General features: G+C 40.8%; 2 protein-coding genes across 2 annotated transcripts; both read right to left on the bottom strand.

The window, feature by feature from the left end:
- Nucleotides 1-9,377: 9,377 nt before the first annotated feature.
- LOC104439080 (alpha carbonic anhydrase 7) lies at nt 9,378-12,607 on the bottom strand. Its single transcript, XM_010052202.3, has 7 exons — nt 12,267-12,607; nt 11,557-11,774; nt 11,039-11,148; nt 10,661-10,775; nt 10,283-10,447; nt 10,119-10,172; nt 9,378-9,700 (listed from the first exon to the last, which is right to left on the bottom strand). The coding sequence occupies exons 1-7, from the start codon at nt 12,364-12,366 to the stop codon at nt 9,611-9,613; spliced, it is 852 nt and encodes a 283-aa protein (XP_010050504.1). The 5' UTR covers nt 12,367-12,607; the 3' UTR covers nt 9,378-9,610.
- Nucleotides 12,608-15,991: 3,384 nt separating this feature from the next.
- Nucleotides 15,992-19,551, bottom strand: LOC104439091 (alpha carbonic anhydrase 7). Its single transcript, XM_010052212.3, has 7 exons — nt 19,337-19,551; nt 18,744-18,961; nt 17,829-17,938; nt 17,457-17,571; nt 16,686-16,850; nt 16,530-16,583; nt 15,992-16,112 (listed from the first exon to the last, which is right to left on the bottom strand). Exons 1-7 carry the CDS (start codon nt 19,434-19,436, stop codon nt 16,023-16,025), a joined length of 852 nt encoding a protein of 283 aa, XP_010050514.2. The 5' UTR covers nt 19,437-19,551; the 3' UTR covers nt 15,992-16,022.
- Between the last annotated feature and the right edge of the window lie 452 nt (nt 19,552-20,003).

The following is a 20,003-nucleotide window of genomic DNA, read 5'->3' as shown; positions in this document are numbered from 1 at the left end:
AGTCAAATAGATCAGGTTGTTTCCGGACGTGATGATGGAGATCGGTCTTATGTCCTTCCTAGGACACGAAATTGTTTGGAGTGTAGCCAACAGGGATATTTGGTCGGGAGTGGTCCTAGCAGAATGATGGGGCAACCAGAAAGAGTGCATGCTTTCACCTGATAGAAGATAAAAGATGCACCAGATAGGTGTCGGAATTGTAGAAGGAAGTATGGATAAATCCAGTGTCCGAGTATGACTAGAACCTATTGTGATGATGACCAGCATGGCCATCAGGTGAAGGACTGTCAATGGAAGTCTAAGGTAGCATAGACATCGCTATTGTGGTAAAAAAGCCACTAGGATGGTGAAAGGAATAAGAGTAGAATGGACCTTGCACCGATCAGAGAAAAAATGGGTTGGAAGTGATTTTATCATAGCAGCGCAACATAGTTTTGTGCCGAATTGGTAGAACTTAAATTGTTGAAGTAAAAGTGAAAGAGGAGAATCACTACCAATAATTGTGCTTGACTAGTTGCTGAGGTGTGAGTTTGACGCCACATGAATAGTGTGAGTTCATAGAGCATCTTGTGATAAGGAATCATGGTCATGGAATAATCCAGTTTAGTCTATTAGTTTGCGAAAATGTCGAGATTATTAAGAGTCGAAAAGAATCTTCGATTTCATTAATCTCGTTGGCTAAAGACAATCTGTTTGTTAGACGGAGGTTGCCAAGATTGATTTGACAACTGTAGTGTATGTGTCAGTTGAGAAATAGAATGAGAAGAAGGTGGCCGTGATACAGAATATTTCTAAGATGGTTCCAAAGGAATCGCTTGGGTTGCCGCCGGAAAGAGAGATTGAAATTGTAATTGAGCTAGCACCAGGGACAGAACCGATCTCAAAGGCATCTTACTGAATGGCGTTATCTGAGTTGAAGGAACTGAAGGTGCAGATGCAAGAATTACTGGATAAGGGATTTATTCGTTCTAGTGCATCACCTTGGGGAGCACCAGTTCTGTTTGTTAAGAAGAAAGATGGTTCGTTGTGTTTGTGCATCGACTATCGGCAGCTCAATCAAGTAACGATCAAGAACAAGTATCCATTGCCGAGGATAGATGACTTGTTTGATCAACTATAAGGAGCGTCAATATTCTCAAAGATCGACTTGAGGATAGGATACCATCAGCTGAGGATTCGGAAAGAGGATATTCCTAAGTCAGCATTTCGTACCCAGTATGGGCATTACGAGTTCATAGTGATGCCGTTTGGATTGACGAATGCTCCAGCCGCATTTATGGATTTGATAAACAGAGTGTTCAAGGAATATCTAGATCATTTTATGATCGTGTTCATAGATGATATCTTGGTCTATTCGAGAAGTGATGAAGAGCATGAGAATCATCTGAGAGTAGTACTCCAGACCTTAAGAACTCATCAACTGTATGCTAAGTTTAGCAAATGCGAGTTTTGGCTGACTCGTGTTGCGTTCTTAGGTCATGTGATTTCCGGAGAAGGAATTTCCGTCGACCCGAGAAAGATAGAAGCTGTGATCAAGTGGCCGAGACCGACAACAGTGACAGAGATCAAAAGTTTTCTGGGGTTAGCGGGTTATTACAGACGGTTTGTGGAAGGGTTCTCATCGATAGCGTCGCCTCTAACAAAGCTCTTGAAGAAAGAAGAGAAATTGTATGGACAGACAAGTGCGAGCGAAGTTTCCAAGAGCTGAAGGAAAAGCTGACTACCGCACCTGTACTAACGATTCCATCTAGTCCTGGAGGATTCGAGATCTATAGTGATGTATCATTTAGGGGATTGGGTTGCGTGCTAATGCAACATGGCAGAGTTGTTGCATATGCTTCTCGGCAGTTGAGACCTCATGAATTGAATTATCCGACGCATGACTTGGAACTCGTAGCCATCATATTTACGTTGAAGATTTGGAGGTACTACTTGTGCGGAGAAAAGTTTCAGATTTTCACGGACCATCAAAGTCTCAAGTATTTGTTCTCTCAAAAGGAGTTGAACATGAGACAGCGCCGATGGATGGAATTGCTGAAGGATTATGACTGTGATATTCTATATCACCTAGGAAAGGCAAACAAGGTCACCGATGCATTGAGTCGGAAGTCTTCAATAGCGCAAATCTTGGTTAAGGAGTGGAACTTAATCGAGAGAGCTCAGAATTCAGAATTCAAATTTGAGGTAGGCCACCTCTCGAGTCTTATGGCCACCCTCAGAATTGAACCGGATGTCCAGGTCAGAATCAAGCAACTCCAACCGACAGATCCAGATGTACAGAGAATTCTTCAAGAGGATACCGATAAAAGAAAGGCTGATTTTCAAGTTTTAGATGACAAGGTACTGAGGCTTCGTGGATGTTTGGTTGTACCTAACGATGTAGAGCTTAGAGAAGAAAATTTATCTGAAGCACATCATAGTAGTTATAGCATTCATCTTGGAAGCACTAAGATGTATCAGAATCTGCGTCAACACTACTGGTGGTTAGGTAGGAAGGTGGACATTGCCAAGCATGTTGTCAAGTGTTTGACTTGTTAGCAAGTAAAAGCCCAGCATTGCAAGCCGGGAGGACTTCGCAACCTCTTGCGATCCCAGAGTGGAAATGGGAGCATATCATGATGGACTTCGTGACTGGACTACCAAGGAGTCAGAGGGGAAATGATTCGATTTGGGTAGTAGTCGACAGGCTGACAAAGTCGGCTCACTTCATTGCAGTTCAAAAGGACCTCAGTCTTAATAGGCGTGCAGACCTGTATGTGCGTTAAGTGGTTCGAATGCATGGAGTGCCAGTTACGATAACATCCGATAGAGACCTGAGGTTTACTACTGCTTTTTAGAAGAGCTTGCAAAGTGCTTTAGGTACAAAGCTTCAGTTCAGTACGGCATATCATCCTCAGACGGATGGCCAATCTGAAAGGACAATTCAGACTCTTGAAGACATGCTGAGAGCGTGTGTAATAGACTTCAAAGGAAGTTGGGAAGATCAACTTCATCTGGTGGAATTCGCCTACAACATCAATTATCAGCAGAGCATCAAGATGGCTCCATTTGAAGCGTTGTATGGCAGAGCATGTAGAACTCCAGTGTGTTGGGATGAAGTCGGAAAAAGGAAGATAACAGGCACAAAGTGGGTTCAACAATCAGTAGATGTTGTGGTAGTGATTAGAGACAGATTAAAGACCGCGCAGAGCAGGCAGAAAGGTTATGCAGATAAGCGTCGAAGGTCTTTGGAATTCCAAGTTGGTGATCACGTTTTTCTGAAAGTGTCACCAATGAGGGGAACTTCGCGCTTTGGTAAGAAAGGCAAGCTGAGTCCGAGGTACGTAGGTCCGTTTGAAATTCTTGAAAGAATCGGAAACCTAGCGTATCGTCTTGCGTTGCCGCCAAGATTGACGCAAGTGCATGACATCTTTCACGTGTCGATGTTAAGGAAGTACGAACTTGACCCGACTCACGTGCTCAATTTCAAGGAATTGCACGTGGATGACCGTGTGTCATATGTGGAAAGCCCGGTTCAGATTGTCGATCGCAAAGAGCAAGTTCTGTGTACAAAGACCATTCCGTTGGTCAAAGTGGTCTGGCAACACCACGGCACTAAAGGAGCGACTTGGGAGACTGAAGAGTCGATGAGAGAATTGTACCCCCACCTTTTTTAGCAAAGTGTGTAATGGTTTAAATTTCAAGAACGGAATTTTTATAAGAGGGGAATAGTTGTGACATTCTGAAATTCAACCCCATTTCGATAAAATAAAATGTGCATATCGTCGGCGCGCATATGGTTCTTTTTTTCTCCGAGCTAATCACTCACGAGTTAGCTAACCTATTGGGTGAAGCCGTTAAGGGATATAACCGCGGTAAAATCCCTAAAAGCTACCTAATTAGTTGGATTGGACTAAAATCGCGTCCGGTCGATTTTAATTATGAAATTTAATTCGGTTTTGGGAATCGAATATTTGGGCGTGTCACAATTCATTTTTAGGACCGTTTCATCGTCTATCAATCTATTGCCGAGTCCAAAATTTCAAGAAAGAAATTATCGGAGGAAAAATCGAAGACCGAAAGAATTTAGAAAGGGAAATGGAAAGAGAAGAAAATGAGAATAGTATTATTCTTTTCTTTTCTTTTTTCTCTCTCCCTTTTCTCTCTTTTTTTCTCTCTCTCTTCTCTCTCCTCTCCCCTCCCCCTTCGTGCGGACGCCCCTCTCCCCACCGACCGAATACCCTCTCCTCTTAGCTATCTTCCTCTTTCTTTTCTCCTTTGACTAGTCAAAAGTTATCTTTCTCTTATCTTCTCTTTCTCTCTCCTCTCTCCTTCTCTCTCGCACACTCTCTCCCCCTCACCATTCGAACGAAGACAGAGGCAGAAGACCGAAAGAAGAGGAAGACCGGAGCAGCTCGTCCGCCGCCGCCGCCCGTTCCTCCGCCCCATCGCTTGCCTCTGCCTCTCCTTCACCCCCTTCGGCCACCGTTGAAGCTTTCTTTTTATTCTTCCCTCTGTTTCGTGCGAAGACCAGCAGAGACAGAAGCGGAAGCAGCCGCGGACGTCGTCTAAAGAGCAGCTCGCCAGACCGCCGTCTGCTCCTCCGCCCGCCGCTGTTCCATCGTTCACCCGTGTGCCGCCCCACCGAACTGCTGTTCGTCCCTCTCTGCATGCCTGTCCAGCGTCGTCCAGCTCCAGGCGCCTATACCCAGCCCCTGTTCGGCCACCACCGGGGGTTGCCCGACCATCTCCGGCCATCGTTCGGACCGCCGGAGCTCCCCTCACCCTCCGCCGGCCTCCCCTCGCCGCCCTAACCGTCGGACAAGCTCCGGCCAGCCTTGATCAGCAACCCCCGCGAGTGGGTATTCAGCACCTTCGGGCTAGCTTTTCGGCCATTTCCAGGCCCCGAACCCGAGCCGTGCTTTGGGAAGAATCATTCCTCGTGTCGTCCCCGTCGGATTGATACGTTTTGCGCATGATTCCGGTGAGTAATCTCACTAATCCCTGATTAGTTGGCTAATTATGCTTAAGGGTGGTGTAGTTTTAATTAATTAGATTTAAGTGGTTAGATTGGAATGTATTAGCGTTTATTAGTCAATTGTGATGCGAATTAGACAAATTAATTGTGTAATTAGCAAGTAGACGTGGTCTACTATTTATTGAGGGTAGCCCGGGATTTTTCCCGACCCTAATCGGGCTTCAATTAGGCTTTTCGGGCCTAAGTGGAATTTTTGGTATTTAAATATTATTTTTCGGAATTTAATTTAATAATTATTTATTTTTTGAAAATTCAACTAGGATGGCCCGGGACCGGAATATTATGCTGATGACTATAGTGAAGTCCGTTTATTTAATTGGGCTTTATTTTGAGCTAAATTAAATTTTTAATATTAATTATATAATTTTCGAAATTAATTAATTAATTAATTATTTTTCGGAAATTAAGATTTTGATGGCCGACGACCGAAATCTCGTGCTGATTGTCGTGGCGTGGTCTGTTTATTTATTTGAGCTCCTCGTTGTATGGAATTAAATCAATTGTGATATTTTAGGGATTTACCCTAAATTGATTGAAATTGATTGAGATTGAATTGTTGATTGGTAAATGGCCAAGTATGTTATTCAGCATTTATAATGCTTTGTTGAGTTAATTTAATTATTTGATTGAGAAATCGTTGGGCATTGGTTGTCGGTATTGAAAGTAGGTTGGTAATCACTTGAAAGAAAATACGTGGGCTCGGTGAATTGAAATATCACCCGGAGAATGCACGTGAGTTCAGTGGTTGAGTATGTCATCTTGGCGAAGAGGTCGCCTAAGAGAATGCACGTGGCTCGGAGACTCGGTATGTCCTCCTGGAGAATGCACGTGGCTCGGTGACAGAGTTTGGCATCTAAAAGGGCACGTGGCTCGGTGAATTGATGCATCACTTTGGTGAGATAGCACCTAAGAGAAGGCACGTGGACTTGGGCATCGTAAAAAGGACACGTGGCTCGGTGATCTGATGCGTCACCTTGACAAATGAGTGCCTTAGAGAATGCATGTGGGTCCGGTATTTGAGAATGACATCTAAAATGGCACGTGGCTCGGTGACTTGATGTACCACCTTGGTGAAGAGGTCCCCTTAGAGAATGCATGTGGGCCCGAGGTTCGAGGCACGTGGCTCGGAGACTTGGAATGTCATCTTGGAGAATGCACGTGGCCTAGTTTTTAGATACTCCTCAGTAGAGAATGATTTGTGTGACATGTAATCGACCGGTTCGATTTGTTTTGAGTAAATGGGTGCCTATTGTGAATTGTACTGACTTGCGGAGGTGGGATTTGAGGCCAAGGTAAGTCCTCCGCCCCGTGCGTGTTTAGGCAGCCTATAGTATAATGGTTTACTAATCGGGCCTTAGTGGGGTAGAACTCGCCGAGACGTAGTCTCATCCCGTTTGGGGAAAACATTTCAGGACCCCGATGAGGAGCGAGGAGGAGAAATCTCGAGAAGGAGAACTCGGAGGTGAAACCGAGGAGGAGAATTTTGGAAGAAGAAGATAATGCCAAGAAGGGTCTTGAGTACGGCCTGAATGGACTGGGATTCTATCTTCTTTTGAGATCTCCATTTTGATGTGAATAGTTGTGAAGTACTTTGGTTTGTGTTTTGTATAAAAGTTTGGTTATAAGTTTCAATATGAAAAATATGGCCCTGCTTTTCTATCCCATCGTTTTATTGTCTGGGGATTTTAACTGCTTCCACATGTGCTTAATAAATGAAAGGGTCGGCGATACATAGTCTTGGGATATCGCATTATAAAATCGACCAAGTGAGAAGGATGTGTGTGTGCCTGAGGATCGGGGCATGACAGAGACTGCCTTTCAAGGTCCAGAAGGCAACAAAAATGGGCCAAACAATGCTGGAAATACCCACTGTTCGATTCTTTCTTTAGCCGAGAGAGGCTGGTTCGGTTGTTGCAGGTTGGGTCGGAGCAGTGAGGGAAAGTTGGCAAGGCTACAGCAGTGGTCTAGGTTGGGCTAGGCAGAGCTTGGACAGTGGTAGGCGGTGGCCCATAGTAGCTCAGGCGACCTCGGCAGCTTGCTGGGCACGAATAGGAGGCGAAATTGGCGTGCAGTGCAAGTAGATGGCGTGAGGACGCGTATGTGGGCGAGCAGCACAAGCGATGGCGTGCGATGATCGGACGGGTGGCTGGGCAGGTCCGGCGGCTTGCTGGCTCAGTTCTCTGGTTTTCTGGGGACTTCGCACGACTAGATGGAGGGAGTAGGAGGTCGACGGAGAGAGGAAGGGGAAGGGGGGACTGGTTGGGCTTGAGGGGGCCACCTTGGTATTATCTCATTTGGTCCCCTTGACTTGGCCCCACCCTAAGCTAGCTTCCTCAGCACATTTCTAGCAGCGTAGTCTTGCTTCTAGAAGCCTTGAAGTAGTTCAAAGGATGGGTCCATGGAGGCATACGAATTTCACAACATTTCCCCTCAATTCCTCCTCAAATCCTTCTTGTATCGACCTAATTTGGCTCCTATAAATTCAATCGAGGTACTCACGATCAAATTGATATTTTTCCTCACCAATATATCCCACTTGTATTCCAATTCCGCAATAAAAAATAGCCCTCTGTATTTCTCTGTCGAAAACGGCCAAATCTTGACTTTTTCTGCCAAAATCTCAGTTTACAAAAAATCTTTGGAGACTGAGTCGAAGTTCCTAAAATGACTCGTGACATAACATAACTTTCAATTTATTAAATCTAATTCAAATTCATGGTTAATTTCAATCTAGCGCGATTTTAGTGTGACTTAGGCTACCGGGTAGCTTTAAAAAAAAATTAGTGCAAATGACCTATGGTCGATTTTCTTTGAGCTACAATGATCCTCTTCGACACATTGGCAACTCTCGGTTATTGTGAAAATCTCAAGAATTCAAATACGGACACAAAGTACTAAAATGACAAAAATATCAGTTTAGTGCCGATCGATGAGAATTTCTCAATTGTGGAATTACCCACATTTAACCACACATTTCAGTCGAATCGACCTATTTTTTTTTCTAATTGATCTTTACTATGCTGTAATGATATCTGCAAATGAGCACGGTCGAGTAGTTGATTCTTGGTCAAATTCTCAAGTCTCTTGCGTTAAAATTCCTTAATGACTTTCCTAAATAGTCTAGTTATCTCAGAAGTGATCAGTTCTAAGAATAGTACTATATGCGCATCGATGAAAGGTGCGATTTATTCAATTGAAAGCAGAAGTGAAAAATCCAGGATGTCACAGTCACCATACCTCGTTTGTCCATTTGCACAATAGAAAAATATGCTCAACATATTCAGGGCTTTGCCAGCAAAGAGGACACAACGGTTCAGGTACAATCTTCCTTTTCCACAAATTTTTTGTAGTTGGGGTCACATTACGGCATAGGCTCCAGATAAAAGTTCTAATTTTTTTTTATGTGTATGCAAGTTCCAAATCATAGTCTATAGCTCTCTTGGGTATTGGTAAGAAGATGATGGTTGAATTGTGTGCTACTTCGTCTCTAGCTCCCAGATTTGATTGTATGCACTCTTTACAGTGTATTTGCTAGCTTTTGTTTTAGTCCACATGACTTTATCGTTGTCATCCATATCTGCAAGTGGGATTGTTAATATTTTTCCAGCAATTTCTTTGCAGAACATATGAAAAAGTTTCTGCTCTTCCCATTTTGCTTCCTCAAAGTTGATCAATTCATTTACCATTTGTGGTTCCCCTCTTGCTCTCTTGCCTCCAATTATGCCTGATTTCAACCATCTATCTTCTGTAATCTTAATCTCTCTTCCATTTCCCACTCTCCATCGCACATCTTTAACAATTGCATCTCTTCCACACAATATGCTTCGCCATCCCTAGGAGGCACAAGTGCCTTTTGTAGCACTCCAGATATTACCATTCGGGAATTAAAGTCCTTTAAGTACTTGTACCCAAAGGCTAGAAGAGTTTTGATCAATTCTCCATGCTTGCTTTCCAAGCATGGCCTTGTTGAAAGATAACAAGTCTTTAAATCTCATTCCTCCTCGGTCTTTCCTTCTCTTCATAGCATTCCGGTTTTTCAAATGAAGCCCCGACTTTGATTCTCCATTTCTCCACCATAAGTTGGCAACTTTCTGCTCTATAGTTTGGCAAATTGAGATAGGTACTCTAAAGATGGACATGGCATATTGTGGTATAGCTTGTACCAGTGCTTTGATGAGTGTTTCCTTCCCTGCTTTTGATATCAATTGTTCTTTCCACCCTTCAAGTTTCATGTTTACTCTAGCAAAATCCACTCGAACATTTCTTTCTTCGTTTGGCTCCAATCTGATGTTATGTTGAGTATGTTGTGCTTGGATATATAAGCTAGAGTCAAATAACGCAACTAAATAACCATTTTGCATGAGGAAACTCGGTGATCTCGCCATACCATACTCAACAGAGGTAAATAATTGCTCTACATACGTGTCTAGACGTGATCATGTTTTGATGGGTACAAGACCATTATATAAGGTCGATACTTGATTATGAGGTAGGGTAACGTTAAGCAACCCTAATGCCAATAAAGAACATCGACCTTCTCTTCTCTTCTAGTTTACAAGGGTCCTAATGATAAATCAAAGTTGTAAAAAATGGTTAATATCTTGCTGCTGCTTCCTTTGGTTGGTATAGGTGAATCTCTCTTCTATTCAGTGGCTGCACAGGCCTTGCATTCTTCTCCGCATGCTGCCATTTGAATTATTCATGAGATGTCAATACATTTTTCCCAAAAAACAATAGTATCCTCCAAGAATGCATTAGTGAGTTGCAAGTTATAACATCATCCACATATAAACTTAATTAGAATTAAATGCGAGCGATGTCGATACTTATTAGTGATGGCTGGAGGACAAAACGACTATTCCAATCATATTACTTTGATTATTTCCATTGCTTAACCAAACCAGGTTCATTGCTATGTCCAACCTAACTAGATTAACTATGAGAGAATTGCTTCTCATATTATTGATTACTTCTATATAATTTATGAATACTAAGTGCTCACCTAATCCGTCACTTGTGATATCTATGACAATCACCAGTTAGAATTAGGTGAGCATCATTGATCGTGAGATGGATGTAACCAAGAAATTAGTGTGCTTACATCATGGACAGCCTCTCTGAGCAACTTGATTTGGTCCTTTGATACAGTGCCTATCTGGTAGATTATCAAATGCAAGGATTGATTAAGCTCAAAACACTTGATAGGCAGACCAAGCGAGAAATATGTAATTAGGAGTTAAAATTGCGTTTTTGGGCCTGCGTTACCTTTTTGTTGATAGTCCAAATGACACCTTCTGTGCAAGGAGGGACAGTGAGAGAGCCCATATATCTCAAGTAACTCTTGCCACCCATCTTGATTTTTCTTGGGTCGAACACACCCATCGTTCTCTCACCCTCTTGGTCAACCATGGACCATAGATTCCCCATTAACTGAAATACCAATTCACCACACATCACTCCCAATAGGAAGCATCTGATTTTGCAATAAGGCATTGAGAAATGTGCAATGCTTATGATGCTCATTAACAAGTATAATACATTAAATATTCCCTAAGTTTTTTAAGATTTTAAAGATTTCATGAAGAGTACAAACATATTAAAGCATATAGAGTCGATAACACAGTATCCACATGAAGAAGTTACCTTGGAAAGGAAAGCATCTGGCCGGCCAGTCTTGTAGAGAAGTCCAACGACTGCAATATTGTTCTCAACATTCGGGTCTGTGCTTACATGAACCATGTGAAGCTCCATTTCATACCTAAGTACGCGTACACAAAACAATTGTCAGATATATTGTACATGATTACGGATGCCAATGATGCTTGATGGAGATATGCAGTCAATCCAGTATACATGCTAAGATGAATTTAGACTTTCAAATTCGGTGAAATGTACCTAGAATTCATACGATAGTCATCAATTTAATGGTTCGAATTCATTTTATGGCCTGTACAACGTTCAATGTGAGTGTGTGTGTGTGTGTGTGTGTGTGTGTGTGTGAGAGAGAGAGAGAGAGAGGACCTTCTGCCATTAATGGTATGCTCGGAAGGTGAATGCCAGTGACATTGTTGGAGAAAATATTCAGTGCCATTAATCTTAACTGATCCAACGTTGCCCACGTCCCATTGAAGCTGCACTCCACGACAACAATAAATTAGCTGTCTAATATCAAATGGATGGTTGGTTTGGCATTTGATTTTGGCTATGGCTTCACATCAAATATCCAATTTTTGAAAAAATTGCTTATAAATAATAATATCTAAGAGATTACTATATATTTTTCAAACGAGAATGATAGACATGTTCCGGGTGGAAAATTTGAAAAAAGGAGCGATGGTTGAGTTGAGGCCAAATATGGTTTGAACAAAAAGAATCTCCCCATTTATATTGACATTGAAACCAATCTAGAAACAGAGAGGCCATTAGGCACATAAAAGGTCTTGCTTTTCCTAATAAATCCTCTTTTATGTATTGCCCTCTAACCCTAGTAAATATATCGGACATAGAAGGAGAATGAATTAGATGCATATACAACTTACAGAAATGTCGTGGCCTCTGTTCTTGAGGGTCGCATTGCTGGGCTTGTAGCTCCTTTGTATCCCCCCTAGCTTGGGAATCACCTTCACTCTCCGGCTCGACAGGTCGATCGGCGACTGCGTTTCCCCTTTCTTGCACGCTTCCCACTCTTTCCTCAGCTCTCCCCAGTGCTTCGGCCCCTTCTCGCTTCCGGCTATGTAATCGAACTCTCTCTCATCCTCTTCACACGCCACAGTCGATACACATCAGCACATAATATAATAAATCGTTGAGTTTCATTTGGAACTGTGTAAAAAAAGATAATTCTTCTTTGGGCCTCTGATTGGTAGGCTACGAATAACCACACACAAGTTTTATGAATTCATTTAATTGTGGGTGATATCCATATTTGTAACTCCCAATACAAGAAAACCGGTTTCCTACCACCGGAAATTGACGAAATTGTAGCAAAAACAAAGTTTTACACAAGTAGTATAGAATTTACTATATGTGTCATCTGCAGCAACTTTTTGAATCTGAATCATGGATCTAAGGCAGTCTAAATAAAATAAACCTCTCTCTCTCTCTCTCTCTCTCTCTCTCTCTCTCTCTCTCTCTCTCTCTCTCTCTCTCTTTTCCTTAAGTTGGTATCACAGCAAACATAAATCCTTACTGGATAACATCCGCATCATGTAGGGAAAAAATGAGATGAAATGGGAGGGTGGGGCATTACCAACTTCTCCGGCCGTGGATAATGTTGCAGCGCTCGACGGTGCAAGAAGAAAGAAGAGGGAAAAAGCAGAAAGGAGGATGGGATTGCTATGTTTCTTCATGTCAATTTTCGCGGCGATGCGACAGATGTTTCAATGAAAGAACAAATGGGTCTTGGGGGACAAATTAAGGGAAGACAGAGGGGGAGTTCTTGAGCTTTATAAGGAGACACAGAGGTTTGGATTGTTGTAGGGAGTTTTGGTGAGACAAAGCCGAGACACTTGTCTCTTGTAAGCGTGAAGAAGACAATCTGACAATGTTTTGGGAAGCTAATTAAAATGGTCGCTGCGGAGCAAGAAACATCCTGGCACGTTCGACGAACTGAAACGAGGTGTGAACGCGCATGCGCAACAGGGTGTTGACGAGATGGGATCAGAGTCGTGGGCTCCAACTAATATGAATAAGCAATGGTTTTATCAATCAATTGTTTTATTAGATGGTGATGACCGGGTAGAAGGCCAGGAACGCGCTTGATATGCCGTGGAGCGCTTGATAAGCTTGCATAAGCAAAGACGCGGAGAGGGTTTTACGTGTCACGTTGTGGCTCGCGGTTTTCGTTCTTTTCCCTTTGTTTCTCTTTTGCCTTTCGTTGCGTAGTGGTGCTGTCACGTGCAGATTTGGTACTCAAATATCTTTGATAAGTAAGTGTTGGAATAATATAAAGTTGATTATTAGTTGAGCACATCAGTTGCTAGATGAGAAACCTGCAAGCATTGAAGAAGAGCCATAAAGACTTTACAATAGCATTGTATTTCTTCAACATTGGACCGTTTGGTTTTCTTTCTTAATGATGTGTGGGTTGTTATGTTTCCTTTATTAATTGTAATGATTGGCGTTCGTGAGATTTAGTTCTTATATAAACGAATGAAATCATGAGTTGCAAATCAAGCCATAAGCACGAAGACACAAAGAAGAGAAAACATTCTCAATAAAAGGCTCTCCCTTCAATTTCTAGTTTACTTATTCCAAGTTTCTAAAATTAATTATCATTCTCTTGGTTCCAACATTTGGTATAAAAGCTAGAAATGGCATCCACCAATTCATTTTAACAACAACTTCCAAAGTTAAATGGGAAGAATTTCAATAACTGGTCCTTTCAGATCGTAAGATTTATGGAATTTAGTGGAGAATGGCTACACTAAAGTGGCTGATATTGAAGCATTCATTGCTTCAAGAAAGGATGAGAAAGATTCTTTGGTGGAATCCCAGAAAAAGGATAAAAAAAGCATTGTTTGCGATTTATTCAATTTGTAGAGAAAATGATATTTGAAAATATGTCAAGCGCAGAGACTGCGAAAGCGTGTGTAATATTTTGCAACAATTCTACAAAGGCAATGATCATATCAATTTTGAATCTTTACGCATGAATGACTCTAAATCAATCTCGGCATACTTTGATCAGGTGCAAACCATAGTTAACCAATTGAGGGTTAATGGCGAAGAACTCCAAGATGTGCAAGTTGTTGAAAAGATCTTAAGGTCTTTGGCCAAAAGACTTGATTATGTATTTGCGGTGATTGAAGAAGCACAAGATGTTGACATTATAGCAGTTGATGAGTCATTGTGTTCGCATGAGCGAAGGATGAATCAACAGTCCAACATTTTGAATTCTAAGCAAGCATTGCAAAGTCAAGTCGCTCGATCAAGCCAAGAACATTATCAAGCTGGCTAAGGTTGTGGGGGTGGTCGAGGATGCGGACATAGATATTTCAATCACATGGGAAAATATAAACACTTGATAAATCAAAGATCAAGTATCAAGTGTTTTAATTGTAACAAATTTAGACATTACAAATCTGAATGCCAAGCAAAAGTGGCCACGAACAGGTAGAGCAAGCTAATACCAGTGATGTTGAGGAAAATGTGGTGCTAGCGTGCAAGAAGAATGACTCAAGTACTGTGGACACCAACATTTGATACCTTAATACTAGGTGCAATAATCATATGATTGGCCGAAAGGAGTTGTTCTCATAGTTGAACAAGATGGATTGTGGTGAAGTTAATTCTAGGAATAAATCCAAAGTTCTCATAATGGGTAAAGGTAACATTAATATTAAGTCAAAAGATGATGCTAATGTTACTATTGTAGATGTTTACTTTGTGCTAGGACTTTTTTCGAAATTTGTAAGTGTTGGTAAACTTTTTGAAAGAGACCACAAAGTCCACATTGAAAATGGAGTTTTCACCATCATGGATGTAACCAAGAAGTTGATCGTGACGATGCAAATGATGAACCGGATGTTCCCTCTAACTCTTCAAACGAAGAATCTTTTCAATTTTCAAGCGTTGATGAAAGATAGAAATTGGTTGTGGCATCTTCAATTTGGTCATCTAAATTTTTGTGGACTAAAATTGCCGGTCCAAAAAAAAGATGGTGACTAGCATGCCTTTGATTGATAGTCTAGATCGCCCGTGCAAAGGATGTCTTATTGGAAAAATACATCGAGAATCCTTTCCAGTTGGAAAAGCCAGAAGAGCAAAACAACCTTTGGAGTTTGGTACATACAAACATATGTGGCCCTATTGAGGTGAAATCATTTGAACAAGAAAAGTATATGTTAACTTCTTAAGCCCATAAAAAAGAATTTGATCCATTTAAGACGGTTTAATTAGGTATAGAAACATCCATTTCATCCATTAAGTGCACTTACTAGTTTAAAAGCAGCGACTTGTATAAGGAATACTAAGAAGCTAGTATTTGGAGTGCAGATATGGAGAAAATAACGCCAAAAAAATGGATTCGGCACGTGGAAATACCTTAGGAACCGATGGACCAACTTCTGGTCAACGCATTCAATAGTCACGTGCTGGAGCTCTGGTCAACACATTTCAATGAGGACGTGGGAAGGTAATGTGGCAGATGAAGTCACAGTAATATATGGTGATGTCAGGAAAGATCGCGCTGGAGCTCTAGTCACGTGCAACGCATACGAGCGCGTGGATCTCGTAGGCAGAGGATATTGGCAGCGCGTGAGGCGTGTTCAAAGTTGAACAGCGATGAAGTTTGGTTGGTTGGACTCGTGTCACAAGATGGGGAACCTAGTGGAGGTATCTTAAATTCAAAATAACCAACTAAAGGTAGCGAAAAAGCACTTATAGGCGACGAGCTCCCATGGGTCCAAAACGGGGCGGCACGTGGGGCAACTTTCAGTGCCCGTTCACTGCGAAATTTTAGGATCTTATAATCTAAGGACGGCGAGTCCGGCGGTAGAGTTTTTTTTTTTTTTTTCCTGAAACGAGCAGTGGAAAAATCTCAAACACCAACATGGGAGTGATGTGTTCTATGCATCTAGTATCATGACGAGTATGGTGGAGCAAGGTAACCTATGCAGTTGGCGTCGTAACGATTATCGTAGAGAAACACGACCTATGCGGTTGGTGTTATTGGAAACATATCAATGATGCTTCTTCAGATATGATAATGTTGATACAAAGTTGAGAATAATGCGTAAAATAGATTTGAGAAAGTTTTTGTATATTTCTCTCTGTAATATTGATGAGTACCTGAGCCAACTTATAAGTTATACAGAACAACTATTTAAAGTAAAGGAATATTACAAATTAATTATAATCAATCAAAAGATATCCGGAATATCTCAAATATTCTAAATATCTCTAATAGTAGATTTGGCAACCCTAATGCCGTTAAATAATATCTACATTTTCTTATTTTCTAGTTTACAAGGATCCCGATAACAAATCAATGATCTAAAAAAGGTTAATTTCGTTTTGCCGCTTCATTTGGTTGGTAGAAGTGGATCTCTCTTCTATTCAATTGCTGCACAGGCCTTGCATTATTCTCTGCATACTGCAATTTGAATTATTCATGAGATGTCGATAGATTTTTGCCAAAAATAATATTATTCTCCAAAAACCATTAGTGAGTTGCAACTTATAACATCATCCACGTATAAACTTAATTAAATGATTAAATGTGGGTGACGTCCATACTTATTAGGCATGGCTGGAGGACGGAACAACTCTTCCAGTCACATTTTTTCATTATTTCCATTGCTTAACCAAACCAGGATCATTGCCATGTCTAACCTAACTAGATTAACTGTGAGAGAATTGCTCCTTTTTTTATTGTTTACTTCTATATAATTTAAGAAAATTAATTGCTCGCCTAGTGCGTCACTCACGATGTATATGAAAATCACAGGTTAGAATTAAGTGAGCATCATCGATCATTAGATTGATGTAACCAAGAAATTAGCGTGCTTACATCATGAACAGCCTCTCTGAGCAACTTGATTTGGTCCTTTGATACAGTGCCCATCTGTTGGATTATCGAATGCAAGGGTTACTTAAACACTGGGCTGATAGACCAGGTAAGAAACACTTAACTAGGTATGAAAGTGCGTTGGTGGGCATGCGTTACCTTTTTGTTGATAGTCCATATGACACCTTCGGTGCAAGGAGGGACAGTGAGAGAGCCCATATATCTCAAGTAGTTCTTGCCACCCATCTTGATCTCTCTTGGATCAATGGTGCCCATCTTTCTCTCATCCTCTTTGTCAATCATAGACCATACACTCCCCATTAACTGAAACATCAATTCACGCATCACTCACAATTGGAAGCATATGATTTTGCACAAGGCAATAGGAAATGTGCTAAGTGCAAGAAAACATACAATGCCATTAAGTGATTTGATTTCCTAGAACTACACGCCACTTTCGTGAATAGATTTTATGAACTAATTCTATTAAGTTTAGCATTTCTCTGGGAAATTAGCCGCAAATTAATTAAAGCAGCAACTTATGATCCAGACATATTTGCGAGAACATGGTTCCTTTGCCATGACCGTAAAAGGGGAGCACGGCTTTCATGATGAGTTTTTGAATCTTTATAGTGATGAAAGGATTAATTAAAACCTTACCAAAAAAAAAAAAGGATTAATTAAAAGTTCACAATTACTCAAGGGATTGAATTTTCTTATGACCTACATGGTCAGCGCTTGGAAAATCCAATATTTCTTGTACAACAAGTTCAACAAATATGCTTAAATCCTAATTAGCATGAACGATATAATCAATATTTTCTAATTTTATGAGATTTCAGAGATGAAACAAAACAATGAAGAGCATAAATATATTAGGGCACAAAGAGGCAACAAGTTCAACACACGATATGCACGTGAAGAAGTTACCTTGGAAAGGAAAGCATCTGGTACGCCAGTCTTGTAGAGGAGTCCAACGACGGCAATATTATTCTTAACATTCGGGTCTGTGCTTACATGAACCATGTGCAACTCCAATGCATACCTAAGTACGTACCACGTGTGACAGAGCAACTGTTAATGTTATCCACCTGACGCAAATATAGATGATGCTCGATGTAGATATGCAATGACTCCAGTAGATGTATTAAAGCGAACTTAAACCGTTTGAATCTGGTGAGATTTGCATAGAATTCAATACGAGGCTCATTAATTTCTATGGTCCAGATTCATTTTATTGCAACTATCGTACTAATTTAGTAATGATTGCATGTTTCTGTAATCTGAAAGAGAAAGAGAGACCTTCTGCCGTTAATCGTATGCTCGGAAGGTGAATGCCAGTGACATTGTTGGAGAAAATATTCTGTGCCGTTAATCTTAATTGATCCAGCGTTGCCCGTGTCCCATTGAAGCTGCACTCGATCCCATATACAACACGTAATTAGCTATCTAACATTTTTTGTATCAAACATCTGAAGACCAAAAGACATAAACAATTGCTTTTAAGGTCATCAAAAGTCTTTGTAATTAAAATATTAGCTTTTTTTGTTTTAGCATGGAACTTGGATGTGCCTCATTGGATGGCTTAAGCCAATTGAAAAGGCACTCCAAAGGCACAACCCGACGTTAAAAATTACTAAGTCCTACAGTGTTATTTAAAATAGACCTACATCATGATTTAAGCGATGTTAGGTGTTCACAGTGATGTCTTGTGTTAAAATAACATATAGTGAAATATAATAATGTCTATGGACAATTAGCAAAGTTTCTTCACCTAATAAATGTGGCGACAAAATTGTTCTTTCAATTTCAAATACCAATATGAAATTCGCAAGAGCCACAAACTACTTAAAGCAAATTCTAATTCGATGGAATTGGACATAAATTTATTTTAACATTTAAAATTGAAATCAGACTTTGGTCTTTAATTGAATTCGATATATCTACTTTGGGTGTAATATATATATAAAGGCTAATTTGTTTGGGTTAAAACCAAACCAAACATGATTTGAACCAAAAAAATCTCCCATGTGTATAGACATGAGAGAGAGAGAGAGAGAGAGAGAGAGAGAGAGAGAGAGAGAGAGAGGGGACATTAGCCACATACATGATCTCAGTTTTCCTTATAAATCATGTTTCATGTATTTTTCCCAGGTTTCATGTATTTTTCCCTGTGGACATTGTAGTAGCATGAATTAGATGCAAAATAAAACTTACAGAAATGTCGTGGCCTCTGTTCATGAGGGTCGCATTGCTGGGTTTGTAGCTCCTATCTATCTCCCCCAGCTTGGGCATCACCTTCACTCCCTGGCTTGACAGGTCGATCGGCGACTGCATTTCGCCTTTCTTGCACGCTTCCCAATCTTTCCTTAGCTCCCCCCAGTGCATTGGCCCCTTCTCGCTCCCGGCTATGTAATCGAACTCTCGCTCATCCTCTTCACAGTTTACACACATCGTCACACAAAATATTACAATCACAGCTTTCATTTGGTACTATATAAAACAAGACGTGTTCTTCAGGCCTCTGATCGGTAGGTTGGACATCACCCACATGCAAGTTTTACTAATCAATATACACGTAGGTAATATCTGTATTTCTACCTCCCGATATAAGAAGCCCGGCTTCCTGCTGCCAAAAGTCGAGGAAAATATAGCAAAAACAAAGTTTTACGCAAGTGCTATAGATTTCACAACATTAGTCAGGTCATGTATCTAATTCAGTCTACGTTAACTTTTTTTTTTTTTTTTTTTTTTTTTTTGGCTGCGTAGGGAAAAAATGAAATGAAAGGAGAGGAGAAGTGGGGCATTACCAGTTTCTACGGGAATGGATGCTGCTGCTGCGCTCCCCAGTGCAAGAAGAAGGAAGAGGGAAAAGGCAGAGAAGAGGATGGGTTTGCTTTGGTTCTTCATGTCGATCTTCGCTGCAATGCAACGGATGATTCAATGAGAGAGCAAAGGGGTTGGGTTACAAATTAAAGGGAAGAGAGAACGGTGACGACTTGAGCTTTATAAGCGTGCACTGAGGTTTGGATCGTAGGAGGGAGTTTTGGTGAGGAAAAGCCGAGAAGCTGTCTTTTATAAGTGTGAAGAATACAATCTGGCAATGTCGTGGGGAGCTAATTATATTGGCTGCTGTTGAGCAACATCATCGCACCTTCGACGGATTCAAAACATGTGCGGAGCAGGTTGGTGACAAGATGGTACATCGTCGCATCTTAAATTATCATATCTAAAGTTTGGAATGTAAAATTCAGGGGGCATCGTCCTAGAAAGAGAAAAGAAAAAAATATCTTTCTAATTGAAAGTGAGATGTATAAATACCACCACGTTAAAATAAAGAATTAATTCTATTAATCTATTAAGATTATTTAAATTATGAGGAGGTTGAGTAGTAGGAATTGACGATTGATATAAGAATTACATTGGACCTTTTCAACTTTGGTTTTTTTATTAAGAAATTACTCGATCACATTTAAT

The sequence above is a fragment of the Eucalyptus grandis genome, chromosome 1 (genome assembly GCF_016545825.1).
Source record: "Eucalyptus grandis isolate ANBG69807.140 chromosome 1, ASM1654582v1, whole genome shotgun sequence".
Taxonomy (NCBI): Eukaryota; Viridiplantae; Streptophyta; class Magnoliopsida; order Myrtales; family Myrtaceae; genus Eucalyptus; species Eucalyptus grandis.
Note: the sequence above shows the minus strand (reverse complement) of the source record. Positions and strands in the feature narration are given on the sequence as shown.